The 18654-nt window shown below is 41.6% G+C and overlaps 1 protein-coding gene across 2 annotated transcripts in view; it reads right to left on the bottom strand.

Moving 5' to 3' along the window:
- Positions 1–18654, bottom strand: part of AIFM1 (apoptosis inducing factor mitochondria associated 1) — a 51529-nt gene that overhangs the window by 14346 nt on the left and 18529 nt on the right. Inside the window, exons 3-12 of one of the 2 annotated variants that reach the window (XM_044305499.1) lie at positions 17032–17110; positions 13530–13556; positions 13411–13440; positions 13209–13336; positions 12992–13122; positions 12822–12912; positions 7446–7530; positions 1199–1275; positions 1009–1117; positions 792–899 (exon numbers count right to left, since the gene is read on the bottom strand). In XM_044305499.1, the coding sequence (XP_044161434.1) occupies positions 792–899; positions 1009–1117; positions 1199–1275; positions 7446–7530; positions 12822–12912; positions 12992–13122; positions 13209–13336; positions 13411–13440; positions 13530–13556; positions 17032–17110 (865 nt within the window). Of the gene's footprint in view, positions 1–791; positions 900–1008; positions 1118–1198; positions 1276–7445; positions 7531–12821; positions 12913–12991; positions 13123–13208; positions 13337–13410; positions 13444–13529; positions 13557–17031; positions 17111–18654 lie in introns of both variants that reach the window. The other variant, XM_044305498.1, reaches the window with a different exon arrangement.

The raw sequence follows: 18654 nt of genomic DNA on the forward strand, positions 1-18654 counted from the left end.
CGCTCCTCCCCCCTCTTGTGCCAGCAGCGCTCCTCCCCCCTCTTGTGCCAGCAGCGCTCCTCCCCCCTCTTGTGCCAGCAGCGCTCCTCCCCCCTCTTGTGCCAGCAGCGCTCCTCCCCCCTCTTGTGCCAGCAGCGCTCCTCCCCCTCTTGTGCCAGCAGCGCTCCCCCTGCTCCTTCTGACACCCGGAGTGCACAGCATCATTGGCTGCTATGACGACGTGCACTCCAGGCGCCCGGCCTTAGTCACACCAACTTACCTTTCCAGCAGGGGCGCCTCCGACACTCCATCGCTCTGCGCCTGATGTCACACAGCGAGTCAGGTCACGGCGTGCGTACGTCAGGAGGTCAGTGCAGCGCGGGACCATAGACGTGCTGTGGAGTGTCTGGAGGCCCCCTGCTGGAAAGGTGAGTATTCCGAGCGCAGCGGGAGATCACGGAGCGGGAGTAATAGCAAGCGCTTCACTCCCGCTGCGAGGTCACGATATAAACAAATCCTCGATGCAAAAAATCTGCATCAAGGATTCTTTTGTGTCGAATTACTCGATTTAGTAGAGTACTCGTTGCAGCCCAACGTCCAGTTAAAACAAAATGCAATGTGTGTTGGTATTTTCTAATAGTATTTTTGCATAGCACTTTGAAATCAATTCTTCTTCCAATACGGTGACATGTTAGGGGGCCACATACTTTCCTGAAATGCCTAAAAATCTACAACAAAAAAAACACTGATCAAGTTGGGTGTGTGTGAAGGGGCCCTAAAGCATGTTTTTGTGGTAAAGATTCCAAACTCACCTCTCTTAACCTTCTCAGTAGTCCAATGACTTAGATACTCTGGGAGAACCTTCCCCATGTTTCCACTTTCAGGGAACATCTGGACAACCTCAAGGTTTGACCGCTGAGCTGTAAGTAAATTTATTATTACGTTACGCATTATCTTGTAGACAATGTTATATGCTGACAACTCTCCAAATATTAAACAAAGAAAAAACAAAACTTATTTCAAACTGACCTCTCCTTCCCAGGGCACAAGCTAATTCGCTTCCTAAGAATCCACCCCCTATGATCGTAATAGAGCCAAGTGAGGAAGAAAGACGTTCCAGAGAGCGAAAATCGGACACCTACAAGAATGCATTTTCAAAAAATGGAAGATCCTAGCACAGGACTTGCATATTAATGTATGAATATCCTGATAATCATACCCGTCTGAATAGGGTGGTTCTCTTTTTCACCTCCTCACTAGCCCGTTCTATGGCAGGGAGATTACGAGGGGTTCCTCCTGGAAGGGTAAAAAGAAAGACAAATGTATATCATCTATATGCAGTGCTTATTAAAAAATTATATATATATATATATATATATATATATATATATATATATATATATATATATTTATGAATTGCATTTTTCATGCTGTTTCAGAGTACATACGAGATTACTTTGTCATTTAACCCTGGATTTCCGCTGTATATGTAAGGTGGAAGTCTGGTCTTTAAAAATGAAGCCCTTTCACAAGTGCAGCAGGCGTCATAGCTGCTGGGTTTCTGCCGTTTCATACACTAGACACCCAGGGCTAATGTCTGATCAGCAATAATGGCAGTCACAGGCATTTAACCCCTCAGATTCTATGGTCAAATGTGACCACGGCATTAAACAGCACAAAACCCTGAAGCGCTGCGCTCCTGGGCCGGAAATGGCTGGAGTCTGATGAGGCTCTGATGCCTGTCACAGGTATATTCCAATGTAGGCATTCCAGTGTAGCAGCACTACATTGCAATATACTCAATCTTCTATTTGCCAACGGATTTATTTCCATTGATAAATAGAAGTGGCAATGTAATGACTGCATGATGTTATCGCTTGGGTGCCTAAAGGAAAGTAGAAAACAAGTGTAAAAAAAAAATTCAAATCACCCCCTTTCCATAGAATACAAATAAACATCATAGGCATCACTAGGTCTGAAAACGTCTGCACTATTAAAATATTTATTTATTTTTTGGGTGGGAATCCCATGCTGTTGTGGAGGCTAAAGGAAAATCCAATTACCGGTAAGAGTAATTCATGTCTTTTCCCCACGCCTCCACAACGGCACCACCTGGAGGAATAACATAGGATACCTAACTAGGGTGGGACTACCGCAGATAAGACTTTGCGGCCAAAGGACAAGTCTCTATTGGTGGAAACGTCCAGCTTGTAATGCTTAAAGAAAGTACAAGGGTTGGACCAGGTCGCTGCTCGACAGATATCTTCCAATGAAGCTGAGGCACCTTCGGCCCAGGATGCTGACAATGCTCTGGTGGAATGAGCTTTCAGTGAAGGAGGTGGAGCAATCCCCTCAGTTTCGTAGGCTAACATAATAACTGGAGAGGTAAGAGGGAGGGGGCCCTTTATTGGCTGATCTCGCTATTGTTTCCTGTCCCTGAGAAGGCGGGCCAACCTCCAGGTAGTGCCGTTGTGGAGGCCTGGGGAAAATACGTATTAGGGTCCATTCACACGTCCGTTGTTTCTTTCCTGATCTGTTCCGTTTTTTGCTGAACAGATCTGGACCCATTCATTTTCAATGGGTCCTGAAAAAAAATCTGACATTGTGCTGTCGGTTTTTTTTCAGGACCCATTGAAAATGAATGGGTCCTGATCTGGTCCTGATCTGGTCCAGATCTGTTCAGCAAAAAACGGAACAGATCAGGAAACAAACAACGGACGTGTGAATAGACCATAACTCTGTTTTAGATTAAGACCGCTGCGGTCACCATTCCGATTTATACATGCCTGTAATTGCACTGGAACTTGATCATGTGATGATTAAGATTTAAATAAGCAAAGAGAAAAAATACTGTGTGCTGCAATTTTCTACCATTTGATTACGACTAAACAAGTCCTTGCTGGCACCAGCAACCAACGGTGTGCGGTACTCCAAAATTTAACAGATTATATGGCGAATGGCATAACATAAAAATAAAAAAATTATACTAATTGCCGACGTGCCACTTTTTCAGCACTTCACCTTAAAAAAAAACTGAATAGTAGATACTTTTGACTAATGTCACACGACTCCATTACGCTTTTACTATAATTTCACTTATTACAAAAATGTATTTGATCCCACATTATAGTATCTGCTCTGTTCCTTTATCAAAGTGAAGACCTTTTTCCCCACAAGCGCACTGAAGCGAGCATTAGTTTTAAAACTGAAAAAATTATATTCAGAATGCGCCCTCTAGTGAGAAACCTGATGCTGTGGAAAGCTATGCATCTAAAGAGGCTCTGTCACCCAGATCTAGTCTACCCTACTAGGCATATAGCCTGGTGGAGCCGATGATGGAGACAAAAAACATACCTTTATTTCTCATGTCGGTGGTCCGGTTAGGCAGAAAGAGCAACTTTTAAAAACATGCGAATGAGGAATTCAAGAACTCGGAAGCGGGATTATGCCTTCCGAGCCCTGCTTCTGTGACGCCCCCGTTCATTGCTAATGCTGGCCTTCTGCACCTAATCACGCCCCCACGTCATTTGATTGACAGCGCTAGACCCATCGGTCTACAGCTGAGATCCCGCGCCTGCGCACAGGAGAACAGGCCGAACTGGATAGACAGATGTCTTTTTTCGGCCTTATAAGCCATGTTACTCGCTTCCTAGATAGTTTCCGTTCTTCCAGGCTTGTGTGTATGTCCAGTGCGCACGTGCCGTCACATACATGCCTGGAAGAACGGAAAACAGGTGTGCAAGTGCACAGGCGCGATATCTCAATCAAAAGATATGGGGCGTGATTAGGTGCAGAAGGCCAGCATTAGCAATAAATGGGGTTGTCGCAGAAGCAGTGCTCAGAAGGCATAAGCCCGCCTCAGAGTGCCTGAAGTCCTCATTAGCATATTTTTAAAAGTTGCTTTTTCTGCCTAATCAGACCACCGACATGAGAAATAAAGTTTTTGTCTGCATTGTCGGCCCTACCAGGCTATATGCCTGGTAGGGTAGGCTTGATCTGGGTGACAGAGCTCTTTTAAAGTCTAACATCCATTTATAAAAAAAATTGTAATTGTAGGGGCATTGATAAACACCAATATTGTAATATAATCACATACACACACTACTCACAAAAAGCTAGGGATATTTTGCTTTTAGGTGTAATTTATGGAAAAAGTTCACGCTACAGTGATATTACATCATGAAAGAAGGCATTTATGTAGAAGCATGCAATGGTGATTTCCTCATCTAAAATAATTTATTAAAACAAAAGCCAGTGGTGGTGGGCATACCCTCACAAAAATGTAAATGACTCAAAATCTTGTCAAGTGGTCTTAAACATCAATTACAGCTTGACAACTATGTATTTTGCTGTTCATAATTCGACTTCTTGTCTGATGAGGCATGGCACCCCACTCTTCTTGAAGGACGACCCCTTGAGGTTCTGGGGTACGAGTGATGAGCCTCTACACGGCGACCAAGCTTATCCCACAGGTTTTCAATGGGATTCAGGCCTGGAGAAAGTGCAGGCCACTCGCCACTCCATCTGAGGTACCCCAGTCCGCAGCAGCCGTTCCCCAATGATGCGACCTCGATGAGCTGGCACATTGTCATCCATGAAGATGAAATTAGGCCTGTGTTGTTCATGCAGAGGCACAATGACTGGAATACTGATGGTATGGGCTTGTCACTGTACCATTCACAGGTACCGTTGATCAATTGTTAGGTGTCGTCTTGGTTTAATGAAGTAAAAATGTGAACAGTACGATGAAGAGGACTGTTAAAATACCAATTCTAACTGAACCAGTAAATATTTTGGGAGAACTGTAAGTTGTGCAAAAAATACTAAAACATTGAACAGTTGGACATGTGCATTCCTAAGTTTAGAGAAGGTTATATTAAGTTCACCTGTAAAAGTTAGAGTGCATTTTAGGATCATCCTGAAATTTCACCCACAAGCCAAATAATCACAAATTTTTTGTGAGTAGTGTATATATATATATATATATATATATATATACATATATACACATATACATACATACATACATACACACAAAGTTATAATATACAGCTGTCCCGATATAGCGTAGAACAGCTGTTCCCTGACTCCTTGTCTTCTCAATAGCGAGCGCTTACTGTAATTAATTCCCGTAGCGCTCCCGGCATACAGGCATACACTGGGTTGACAATGTAGAGATCGCAGCCAGGCAGGGGAACTAATTATACACACACACGCACCAGTTTTAGGGCTATATAGTATAGAAGAGATGCAGTATGCAGTGAGGGCAGAAGCAGACAGCTGAAATGTGTCTTCACGGTTCAGTAAACAGAAGACCCGAAGTGCAAAATGGCCACTTCAGGGCTATTTTTCTAATGCAATTGTACAAATTCGGTAAAATGTAATTAAAATTGCGGGGCTACGATCAGTTAGGACAGCCTGATGTCTGCTGAAGCTATCCAGAGCTGTCATGGTAACCTCCCTGTTGAGCTGTGCACAAGGCACAGCCCAGCAGGCAGTATATCAAAAATCCTATTCTCCCGAATAGATATCTTTTCGGGTGAATAGGACAAGGGATCAAAAGATTCCAGGTTTGAAGGGAATGAGCCTCACTAGCATCACCCACAATGCTAGGGAGGCTCGTTCCCGTTGTGGCCTTCTATTGGCTGGCCCCCGACGCAGGATGTTTTCATCCACACAATGGGAAGATGCAGCAGTGGCCGCGCTGGTATGAGAAGCGATGTGGGTGTCGGGGAGCGAGGTAAGTACAACCTCTGTGAGGGGCCCCGGGATATGGGGGGCATTATAGATCTTGGATAACCCCTTTAATCGGAGTAAAAATGGGGTAAATAGTTTCTCTGACAAAGTGTCATAGCAATGATGCTTTTACCCTTTCAAGACTAAGCTTTTAAAGATGCTTGAATCTAATTCTAAAAAGGTAAAACTTGGCAAATTAAATTTTTTTCCATTTTGCAGCAATCAATTTTGCAGCTTCAATGTTGTATCAAAAGAACACTAATACAGTATTTTAATAAAATGTATATAATTAAAAAAAGTGAAAAAATAAAAAAATTGGAATTACCTGTTGTAGCTTAATGTCATTAGTTAGTTAACAAAACGTATGCTACAAAACAATCCATGAAATTTTCTATGTATAACCATATCAACTTTTCCCAGATGACATCACTATAATGCCAGAGAACAAAAGACTAGCACATTTTTAGTAATGGAGTGGTGGACTGACATGTGCCATACTTCTCTATTCAGAGCGCTAAATTAGGGGACCCACATTCTCTAATTAATAAGGTCCCATCTGTCAGACCTCCAGCAATCTGATATTTATCACCTATTCTATGGATACGTGATAAAGACTGCATTTTTCGCTTTAAAAGACGCACAATACCAGTGCATCCAATAAGGCGAATACCACTGAGCCCCTTCATTATGGAAGCGCTCAATAGTATGCAGAAAGTGCGAGGAGGGGTAACTCTAGCGCTGCTTGTACTCAGCAATCAGTGGCCTTTCTCTAGGCGCCTGACTGTGTACAGCATCAGGACGTAGCGCAGGCACTATGACCTGTTTCTGTATGCAGGCAGGTCACAGTGCAGCGGACGCCTGGAGAAGACCAGGGAGCATTACTTGCAGGAGAGACCACCGGACCTGTAGAGTGGTGGTGGAGCAGGGGAGGTAAGTTACTGCATTTTACCTCTGATAGGGGTCTGATCTGAGGCCTGATCTGATGTTTGATATGGGGGATCTGATGTCTGATGAAGATTTGGGGTCTGTTCTGAGGCTTAATTAAAAATATTTATTTATTTTCTACCTCTAAAATCCAGGTGAAGGCAAAATATATGGTACTTTGTTACAAAATAGATACAGCATACTTTATAATCATATCGTTATACAAATATCTTTATGAACATTTAGTATTGGGCTACTTTCACACTTGCGTTCGGGGCTCCGCTTGTGAGTTCCGTTTAAAGGCTCTCACAAGCGGCCCCAAACGGATCCGTCCAGCCCTAATGCATTCTGAGTGGATGCAGATCCGCTCAGAATGCATCAGTCTGGCACCGTTTGGCCTCCGCTCAGCAGGCGGACACCTGAACGCTGCTTGAAGAGCGGAGCCAAACGGATCCGTCCAGACTTACGATGTAAGCCAATGGGGACAGATCCGTTTGAAGTTGACACAATATGGCTCAATTTCAAACGGATCCGTCCCCCATTGACTTTCAATGTAAAGTCTGGACGGATCCGTCTGACTAACTTTCACACTTAGAATTTCTTCTGAAATATAATGCAGACGGATCCGTTCTGAACGGATCCCATCGTCTTCATTATAGGAGCGGATCCGTCTGTGCAGACACCAGACGGATCCGCTCCGAACGCAAGTGTGAAAGTAGCCTGATCTGGTACTTGACCAGCACTGACAGGCCCTAAGGTATGTGACTATAAAACAAAGTTCATGGAGGTCAGCTCATAAATAGTACCTGTGGCAATCAAGCACTTTTCATATGAGATATGGGTTCCATCATCCAGTCTCACCTTGTTCTCTCGGACATCTAAGTGTACTACCTAAACAAGAAAATGTCAGAGCTGTCAGGAATCTTATCTTTATTTTCAACGCAGTTCAGTGCACATCATCTTTATCATTAATTATTTCAGGTTGAAGAGAAAGACTATGATGGTCTTCAATGAGATGACTAGAAGAAAGGTTTGTCCAATATTACTACTTTATCAAGGATGTCTTCAATTCTGAGATTCTCCATGAAAATTTACATGTGTGTATGGGTGTGTGTGTAAATATATATATTTTATACACCCACACACAGTGGATATAAAAAGTCTACACACCCCTGTCAGGTTTCTGTGATGTAAAAAATATGAGACAAAGATAAATCATTTCAGAACTTTTTCCACCTTTAATGTGACCTATAAACTGTACAACTCAATTGAAAAACAAACTGAAATCTTTTAGGTAGAGGGAAGAAAAAAAATATAAAAATAAAATAATATGGTTGCATAAGTGTGCACACCCTTTAAAAACTAATACTTTGTTGAAGCACCTTTTGATTTTATTACAGCACTCAGTCTTTTTGGGTATGAGTCTATCAGCATGGCACATTTTGACTTGGCAAGATTTGCCCACTCCTCTTTGCAAAATCACTCCAAATCTGTCAGATTGCGAGGGCATCTCCTGTGCACCGCCCTCTTCAGATCACCCCACAGATTTTCAAATCGGATTCAGGTCTGGACTCTGGCCATTCCAAAACTTTAATCTTCTTCTGGTGAAGCCATTCCTTGGTTGATTTGGATGTATGCTTTGGGTCGTTGTCATGCTGAAAGATGAAGTTCCTCTTCATGTTCAGCTTTCTAGCAGAAGCCTGAAGGTTTTGTGCCAATATCAATGAAAGTATAGACCGGCACTCAAATATAGGGAAAAAGGCAGGATTTTTATTCATCATACCGTGAGACTTTTTAGTTTTCATTTTGCACATTGCACCTACCCCCACTTTTTTTAACTTGAATAAAATCCTGCCTTTTTCCATATATTTGAGTGCCGGTCTATACTTTCATTTGCATTTCACTCCTTCTGACTGGGTGAGTCAGCTTAGACCCAGAGCACCTCACATATTGCATTATTAGGTGAGCCACCCTTTCTCCTCAGCTTGGGCGGAAATGGGTCTTCCAAATGGACAATGACCCAAAGCATACTACCAAACTGGTTACTAAGTGGCGTAAGGTTAACAAAGTCAATGTTTTGGAGTGGCCATCACAAAGCTCTGATCTCAATCCTATTGAAAATTTATGGGCAAAGCTGAAAAGGCAGGTGCGAGCAAGGCGACCAACAAACTTGGCTCAGTTACACCAGTTTTGTCAGGAGGAATGGGCCCAAATTCCGACCAACTATTGTGAGAAGCTTGTGGAAGAATATCCAAAACGTTTGACACAAGTCATACAGTTTTAGGGCAATGGTACCAAATATTAATAAAATGTATGTAAACTTTTGACTTTGCAGAAAGTAATAAAAATACCTTAAAACATTCCCTCTCTCTCTCATTATTCCTGCATTTGGCAAATAATAATAATTATGGTAATCCTAATTGACCAAACACAGGAAAGGTTTATACTGATGTAATGTCAGATATTGAGAAAAACATCCATACGTGTCTTTTTATATAGTGTATGTAAACTTCTGGTTTAAACTGTTATATATAAATAAAATGGATAGACATACATACACAAAAGAATATTGAGAGTTGCCAAAGACGTACCTCGTACATCCTTGTTACTGCAGGATGGGTCCCAGGCAGTGTAACAGCTAAAGATTCGAGCCAAGTCTTGTTATAAAGCTGACAATCGCCACTTTAGAAGAAGCAAGATCGAGGCTCTAGCTACAATATATCACAAGTTTGAGCCCCTAGAAATAGATTTCAGAGAAAGCTGCAAATACCTGTGGCCTTCATTTTTGACCTGATTTTTTCAAGTGCTCCAACTAGCACTATATATATTATATATATTTATATTGTGGCTTGATCCTCAATCTTGGGTCTGGGTTTTAAAGCGGAGATCATCTAGCTGTTACACGGCCCGAGATATGCTGACAGAAGGCAGCCCTCCGCCTTCAGCCGGATGAGATGTCAGCGAGCATGGAGAAGGAAAAGGGGTGCCAATGGAAGAGTGCTGGCAGGCTACAAAGGGAGAGAGACAGAGCCTTCTCTCTCACTGTATGACTGACTGTACATGGTGCCATGGGAAGGATAGTATGGACTTTTACTCGTGCCATCAACTTTCCTTCCCCATCAATCTGACAGCATACTTGCTGGGAAGGGGGTATTTCCCAAAAAAGGAGAGAGAAGATGAGCAATTGATCATCTAATTACCCGTCTAATTAGGCAGACTAGTAACATCATGACCCCAATGTTTACCAGGGTCCGGTTTATGGCGCCAAACACAATACAAACATCAACAAAATTTATTTTTTACACAGCCCTTATTTGGTCCATACCCAATTTATAGAGTAAAATATACAGACTGCTTTACTAGCAATACCCATTAGACGCTGCAGTAATAGCAATAATGATTATCACTGGAGAGAGATAGCTAATATATGTCATACAGATTCTTAGAAAAGACATTTAGTCTCCATAATAGTTTTCAATTACAGTACTTTTTCTTTAAAAAATAAATAAAAATAAAACAATAAGCCGCTTTTCAGACAGGTGTAATGTAGGGGCGTTTTTGTACTCATATTATAAATACAACACCCAAACCTCCCGTAGTTCATCAGATCCAGTAGTATTGCACTCTAATTTTCTTATGAACTTCAGGGGGTTCTGCTGTTGTCTGCATAATACAGGAGTAATAAAGCACTCATAGTATACCCGTCTGAAAGTGGCCTTAGTTAATGCATTAGATTAGGAATTTATCATTGTTAGTTTGGACTACAGTTCATATAGGGTGATGGAAATTATATAATGTATGTTTCTCAATACTTACATGCAAAAGATGGCTGGCGCATACCTGCAGTTTTTGCCTATCAGCAACACATGCAGCATTAAATGTAGACATGTGTGGTATACATGAACTCTTCGCATCTTACAGTCTTTTGCAGACTGTTTTTTATGGTTTTATTGTTTGCTGGAAAGTTTATGAAGATGGTTGCGTGTATTAATTATTAAGTTCTATTTTGTACACAGTATGTTTCGTGCTCTTAGATAATAAAGATATTGCAACCTAGTAGAACATACTCAGCAAACTGGGTTTGCTAGGCATAGTATGAATTATTTAACACAAATACGACACCTTTATTTATATTGAAAAAATAAATAAAAAATTGACCAAAAAGTTGGAAAAATTCGCCATTTTCAAAATTTCAATTTCTTTGCTTTTAAGACAGAATGATACCTCATAAAATAGTTATTACTTTACATTTCCCATTTGTCTACTTTATGTTAGCATCATTTTGTAAAGGTTATCCTTTTTGGGGGGGGGGGGGGGATGTTAGATGGAGTACCATTTTTAATGCAATTTTTTAAGTTTTTAAGACAATTTCCAAAACCAATTTAGTTATAAAGTCACTTTGTGGGGCTTACATAATATAAACCATCCATGAATTACACCATTTTAGAAACTACACCCCACAAGTTATTCAAATATGATTTTACTTTGTTAAACATTTAGGTGTTCCATAAGAATGAAAGGAAAATAGAAGAGAAATGTCAAACTTTCACTTCTTTTTTTCAATTTCAATTTTAATCCATTTTTTTTTCTGTAAGACATCAAGGGTTAACAGCCAAACAAAACGCCATATTTATTACCCCGATCCTCTAGTTTACAAAAACACCCCATATGTGGTCGTAAACTACTGTATGGGCACACTGTAGGGAGTAGAAGGGAAGGAGCAACATATGGATTTTGGAGGGCAGATTTCGCTGGCATAATTTTAAGTTGCCATGTCGCATTTGAAGACCCCCTGATGCTACACTACAGTAGAAACTTGCAAAAAGTGACAATATTTTGGAAACTACAGGAGAAGGTGACAGTTTTATTGGTACTATTTTGGGGAACATGATTTTTGATCGAACAATATTACCCCTTTACGGTGTTCACCTGACAGGACGGCTCATGTGTTATTTTTTTTATTTTTAAAGAACAGGTTGTTACGGACGCAACCACACCAAATGTCTATTTTTATTTTTCAGTTTTATATAATAATGCATTTATGTTTATGCGTCTCCATTTTCTGAAAGCCATACTTTTTTTTTATTTCTCAGCCGATCATCTTGTGTAAGCGTTAGTTTTTTGTGGGAAGAGTTGACTTTTTTATTAGTACCATTTTGGGGTACATAAGATTTTTTGATTGTTTAATATTAATGAGGGGGTAGGTCATGGGATATTTTTATACAGGTACTCGTTACGGACGAGGCAATATCTAATATGTCTAGGGAAAGGGGCACTTTTTTTTTTTTACTGTAAAGTTGTATTTTTATAAAACTTTTTTTTTTTTTTACTTTTTATCCCAGTACAGGGATATTAACATTTGCCCTTTGCAAGGGGTTGTGGCACCTGAGGGGTTAACTGTCGCGGATCGCAGCTCCCTGTCGTGGAGGTCGGGTGCCGGCTATATGATTCTGCAGCCAGCACCCGCCTCTTGTAATAAAGTCATTTGTGGCAGTGGCCACAGAGTCCCCTCTCCTCCTTATTGGTGGCAGTGGCAGTTCCGAACGGAGCCCCAGAAGTGTAATCGCGGGGCTCGATCGGTTGCCATGGCAGCCAGAATGCTACTGAAGCCCTGGCCAGAAAAAAATAATAATAAAAACCGCTTGATTCGCCATTTTTTTTAGTCACCTTGTCCCCCCCAAAAAATAGGATAGGACTGTTCTATTATGGGCCAGACGTTCCATAAAATACGGAATGCTCACAGCTTTTTGGGTGTTTTTTCCAGCGTGGTATCGAATGGTATTGAGTATCACAATACTTTATGGTATCGAAACTGAATCAAAATTTTGGTATCATGACGAGTTGTGACAGTTCCGTGTCCACACAACTGCACTGCCAGGACCATTCAGTTACTAATGGAGTTTCCTATCTTCAATGTTGGCATTTGGACAATTAGACGCATCACAACATGGCAGCAGAGTTTCCGGCAGAAAAAGTGTGTCCAATAGACTAAAGAAAACTTATTTTGAACTCATTTCAACTCCATTTTTAAATAAGTGATTCCCCAGTAAAAAAAAATTGACATTTTGCTTCATTTTCCATAAATATAGCCATGTAAAGTAGTGCAACAGTTGGATTAATAATTAGGCATCTCTGATTATTAATACTATAATCATTTTTTTAACAAAGGATATTAATCTTACCTTTTTCCCAGTTAGAATAGAAACACCCCCATGCTCTGTAGACATCAATTCCTCTGGAGCCACATAAAAAGAGGGTGGTTGGAAAAAGATACTGTAGAAAAGCGAAGAAAATGTTATACAGCAAACCTATAAACTCACCGTATATTAATGCACAAGACAAAACTATTTACCTCCTTTCTTTACCGTTCCACTGTTTAAAGCGCAGGGTTTCTGTAACATCAGGGTCATCTGAAAACCAGAGCTCTTTGGAAAGAGGAGGTCGCATATAAGGAGGGTCTAGCTCATCTGACACAATCAAAACCTAAAAATGTGGTCCGTTAATATTTATATACATCTACATGCAAAGAGCCACATAGAACCCAGCTGCTGAAAAGACATTCCACTCACCTTTGCACCTGGATCTCTTGCACGTATTGAACGTGCTGTAGCAAATGAAGCGGTACCTCCACCAATAAGAAGAAACGGCACATGGGACGGCAGAATGGCGAGAGGTAGAACATCCGCCTGATGCTTTCCTGAAAGATTTTTGTTGGTTTATATAACTGCAGTAGAGGCAATTAGAAAATACATGCTGCACCCAATTACTTACCTTGTTTATCAACAGCTTCTCTTGATTCCACTTCTGGGGCAAAAAGAAATAATATGCCACAAAATGTAATAGTGGATAGAAAATACACAAAGATATATGCATACATACTGCCTACTTACCTGTGCTACTCGAACCATCCTGTTTTTCTGTAGTAAAGAATAAAATAAAATGGTGTAAGGAAAAGCAAAACACAGTTACAAAACTGACACACAGCTAGGCATTTATAGCATATCCACAGGATGAGGGTCCCATTGGTGGAAAGTGCAGAGGCAGAACAGTGCCCACTCCATTAAAGTCTCCATAACAGTTTGATAGTATGTAGGTATGATATGCCATAAATGCCTAAAGTGGGAATAACATCTAACCATCTATTCAGCCTGTCCTTAACAAAAACAAAAAACAAAAAAAATGATGTTCCATTAATGATACATATTAGATGTGCTGCTGTAAGAGGGGTAAAATGCCTGTAGTAAACCTCACAGCCTGTTCTAGTATTTGTAACATTTACTCTACTACATTTAAAGGGGTTTTCCAGGATTTTCATATTGATGGCAAACCTAGGAAAAGGCCTAAACACTACAGCCCCGTCATACCCCTGCCAGATTCTGCTCCTGCAAGTGCACTGGAGGCACAGATATGCTCTCTGCACTGAGGTGCTTCACAGCCCCTCTCAGTGACAGCTGCCGCATCCAACCAGACCACTACGGCTGTCACTCAGCACAGAGGAGGGCTGAGAAGCAGCGCAATGCAGAGAGCAGGTCACAGTGAATCTCTGTCTGCACTGCACTTGCAGGAGCAGAATCTGTCTGAATAAAACTTCATATTCTCACTGCTCCTGATGATAACAACTCCACAAATGAAATGTTTGCCCAGCTCTCCCCAGTCCCTACTTAGTGGAGTCAAGGGAAACCGGTAAATACGGTACACCTTCAAACGGCTGCTTAGAGGCTGTGGAAGCCTTTTTATTGAGTTTAGAAACTCCCCGATTGTATGAAAGTTATTCAAAAGATGGCTATAAAGGCAAGTAAATATTTAGAAACGCTATATTCACTGATGTGTTAATTGCTTTCAGCCAAGGTTCTGCTCATTTTTAAATGGTAATGTCATTCATGAAATACGCTATTCAGGCTTTATCTGTGAGAAATCCACAGCAAGACACACTATGACATTAATGTTACTCATTTTGCTACTCATTTTGGACTAAAAATAATTTTCAACTGGTATTTACCCTTCTCTATAGCTCTCTGAAAGCTCAAACATTGCTAGATTCTTATTAGTTTGATTGTAATTCGGCTTAAATGAGTATTTCTCAGTGGTGGCGAACCTATGGCACGGGCGTACCAATACGCCTTAGACTTTTCCTGCCATTCAGAATATAGTGATGTAAAAAAAATAATAATATGGGGTACCATTGTAATCTGACAGACCCAGAGAATGAAGGGCGTGGGTCAGTTTTGCAGCAAACAAAGAGAGGTGGGAACAAAACCCGTAAAGCGGTGGAGGAATTGCATTTTTTTTCCAATTTCACCCCATGTGGAATATTTTTTACCTTTTCCCACTACATTGTATGCCATAATTAATGGTGGCATTAGAAAGTACAACTTGTCCTGCAAAAAATAAGCCCTCATACAGCTATGTGAATGGAAATATTAAAAAGGTTATGGCTCAAGGAAGACAGGGGAAAAAAAATGAAAAACACAAAAAACACCCCAGTAGTGAAGGTGTTAATACTGGGGCACTATAGAGGGATTTTTTTTTTGTACAGGGGCATTATTACTGGGAGCACTATAGGGGGACATTATTAATACTGGGGGCACTATAATGGCATTTTTCCTGGGGGGGGGGGGAAATAGGGGATATTAATGCTGAAGCACTGTAGGGGAATTTCTATTACAGGGGCAAATGAGGGGCATTATTTTTGGAGACACTATACAGGCATTATTACTGGGAGCACAATGTAGGGTTTTATTATTACTGAAGGCATTTTGGCGGACATTATTACTGGGGGCACTTTAGGAGTTATTATAATTGCTGGAGAAACTATAGGGGCTTTGGGGAAGATTTATCAAACTGCCTATAGCAACCAATCAGATTCCACCTTTCATTATCAACAGCTCCTTTGGTAAATGAAAGATGAAATTTGCTTGGTTGCTTTGGGCAACTAGGCCAGTACTACTTTACACCAGTTTGATAAATCTTCCCCATTATTTCTACTAGGTTCACAATTTTTTCAGCAGTATAGTATTTGGGGGCATTGGGGAGCACAATGGGCACAGTAATGGTAGTGGCAGCAGGATGACATTGTTGGGACACCAGGAAGGGAAGTTTGTGTTGAAATGCCTGTGTAACAAGCTATGGAGTGACTAGACACGGCTGAAAGAATTTGTCATGGCGGTCTGGGTCAAGCGGAGGAGATGAGGAAAGAGAACGTCTACATCACTGGATGTAAGAGGTATGTGGTGCTGTATTCTCCAATGTTTCGTAGTGCTGGCAGGCAGTATGCTGTGTGTAGAGCTGGCTCACTCCTGTGAACCTGCATCTCCTCCTCCAAGTCTTTTTTTAATTTTAATTATTTGCATTTTAAATTTGGCAAAATTCGATTAGCTCTATTTTTTCAGATTAGGAGCCAATTGCGGTTAGTTTTTTTTTTTTTTGTCTGGAACACTGCATACCTGGAACACCTAACTGCTACATTTCACATTTGGCTATCTGGGAGCCTGGGAATTATTTTCTTAAAGGAAACCTGTCACCATGATTTTGCACATAGAGCTGGGGACATGGGCTGCTAGATGGCCACTAGCACATCTGCAGTACCCAGGTCCCATAGCTCTCTGCGCTTTTATTAAGTTAAAAAACTGTTTTGAGTGATATGCAAATTACCTGATATAAGTCCTGTAGCCGGAGATGAGTAAAGCGGAAAGGAGCCCAGCACCGCCCCGCGTCCTCCGAATCTCCTCCTTGCTGGCTGACGTCACTGAGCTGGAGCGCCGAAATCTCGCGATGCGTGAGCTAGCGCATGCGCAGTTCGTTCCCTGTGCTGATGCCAGCACAGGGAATGAACATGATGCCGACACTGCGCATGCGCTAGCTCGCGCATCGCGAGATTTCGGCGCTCCAGCTCAGTGACGTCAGCCAGCAAGGAGGAGATTCGAAGGACGCGGGGCGGTGCTGGGCTCCTTTCCGCTTGACTCATCTCCGGCTACAGGACTCATATCAGGTAATTTGCATATCACTCAAAACTGTTTTTTAACTTAATAAAAGCGCAGAGAGCTATGGGACCTGGGTACTGCAGATGTGCTAGTGGCCATCTAGCAGCCCATGTCCCCAGCTCTATGTGCAAAATCATGGTGACAGGTTTCTATTAAGTGATCAGGAACAACCAGCAGTAGAAAAGTCACATTGCCATTACATTGCTAACACCCCACTTTATCCCCTTTATGTCTCCATTTAGTTATGATAGGGTTGCAGAGTTTGGAGAAACACCTATGGATATGCCATAAATGTCCAGATGGGACAACCCCTTTAGGTATTCTGGTTTATTATTTTATTGCTAAAAAAATTAAAATAATAAAAAAAATGACAGATAAAAAAATAAAAAATTTGGAAGATACATTTACTAACCTATATTCTCCCTTATGGACTTGATAGTTGAGATCCTCTCACTAAATCTTGTTTTATCTCTGTGTAATGTTCTGTACACCTAGAACAGAAATATATTAGATATTAGTGTTTAGAACGGTACGTCCTAAAGAGCTGAGACCTGGTCTAAAACCTTCCCGGACACCTGATGTACCTGTGTGCCAAATTTCGTGATTGTAAATGCGACGGTGCGGATTCCTTTAGCGGACATACATACACACAGCTTTATATATTAGATATTATAAGATATAAAAAAAATCTGTACAAATTATCGGCCTGAAAGTTCACAGGTTATCGGCTCTAAAAAATATCATTATCGGTCGATCCCTAGTTTTTACCCATCCCTGCACTTCTGATGTATACCATTCTTCTCTTTCAAATGGAAAATACACATGAACAGACACCAGACAAATAAACACGTCTGTGGCCGAACATTAGGTGGCTGCATAATATGGCATTGCGTGCTGCAGGTCCTGCACCTTTAAAAAACGCTGGTTCCTAAGTGTATTGTTTCGGTTCTAGCAACTTGAAAGGGTATTCTCGTGATTATAAATAGTATACATTAACCCTTTCAGGACCCTGCCATTTTTCACCTTAAGGATTAGGCCATTTTTTGCAAATCTTACATGTGTCACTTTATGTGGTGAAAACATTAAAATGCTTTTACTTATCCAGGTCATTCTGACTTTTATAAAAGATAGTGATACCTCCAAAAATAATTACTTTAAATTTCCCATATGTCTACTTCATCTTTGGATCATTTTGTTAATGTAATTTTATTTTTTGGTTAGAAATATTTTTTTTTTAAAGGCTTCTTATTATATCTGTTAATGTAAGCAGATTCCATATATGCCCCTCTCACAGTAAAAAACGTACTTTTATTATATGTAAATTTCTTCACTACCAGCAAGTTGGGCGGACTTGCTGGTAGCCGCCGCATCCTCTGTTTGAAAATATGCCCCCTCCGCCACTTGATTGACAGGGCCAGCGAGCGCTCTCCTCCTCTCGCTGGCCCTGCCCGCAGCCTCAAATCCCGCGCCTGCGCTGTAACGGTCGCAGGCACGCTAAGGGAAGGACGGCCGCTCCTTTCTCAGTGCACCTGTGCCGATGACGTCAGCCCTACACCCGGAAGAGAAGACCTCTCTTCCGGGTGTAAGGCTGATGTAATCGGCGCATGCGCACTGAGGAAGGAGCAGCCAAGCCCGTCCTTCTCTCAGAGCGCCTGCGCCAAATGACGCTGCAGGCAGGGCCAGCGAGAGGAGGAGGGGGTGTATTTTCAAACAGAGGATGCAGCGGCTACCAGCAAGTCCGCCCAACTTGCTGGTAGTGAAGACACTTACATATAATAAAAGTAAGTTTTTTACTGTAATTACTGCACAGCCCGAGGTAAGAGGGGCATATATGGAATCTGCTTACATTAACAAATATAATAAGTCAAAACCTGAAAATTGGGGATTGGGGGGTGACAGAAGCCCTTTAACCGCCTCAGGACCGCGTCCTGGCGGCGGCCCGGTTATTCCTCTTGGACGCGCCGGCGCGTCATCTCGCGAGAGGCAAGATTTCCTGTGAAAGCGCGCACACAGGAGCGCGCGTTCACAGGATCGG

Source organism: Bufo gargarizans, chromosome 9, assembly GCF_014858855.1.
Source record: "Bufo gargarizans isolate SCDJY-AF-19 chromosome 9, ASM1485885v1, whole genome shotgun sequence".
Classification (NCBI taxonomy): Eukaryota; Metazoa; Chordata; class Amphibia; order Anura; family Bufonidae; genus Bufo; species Bufo gargarizans.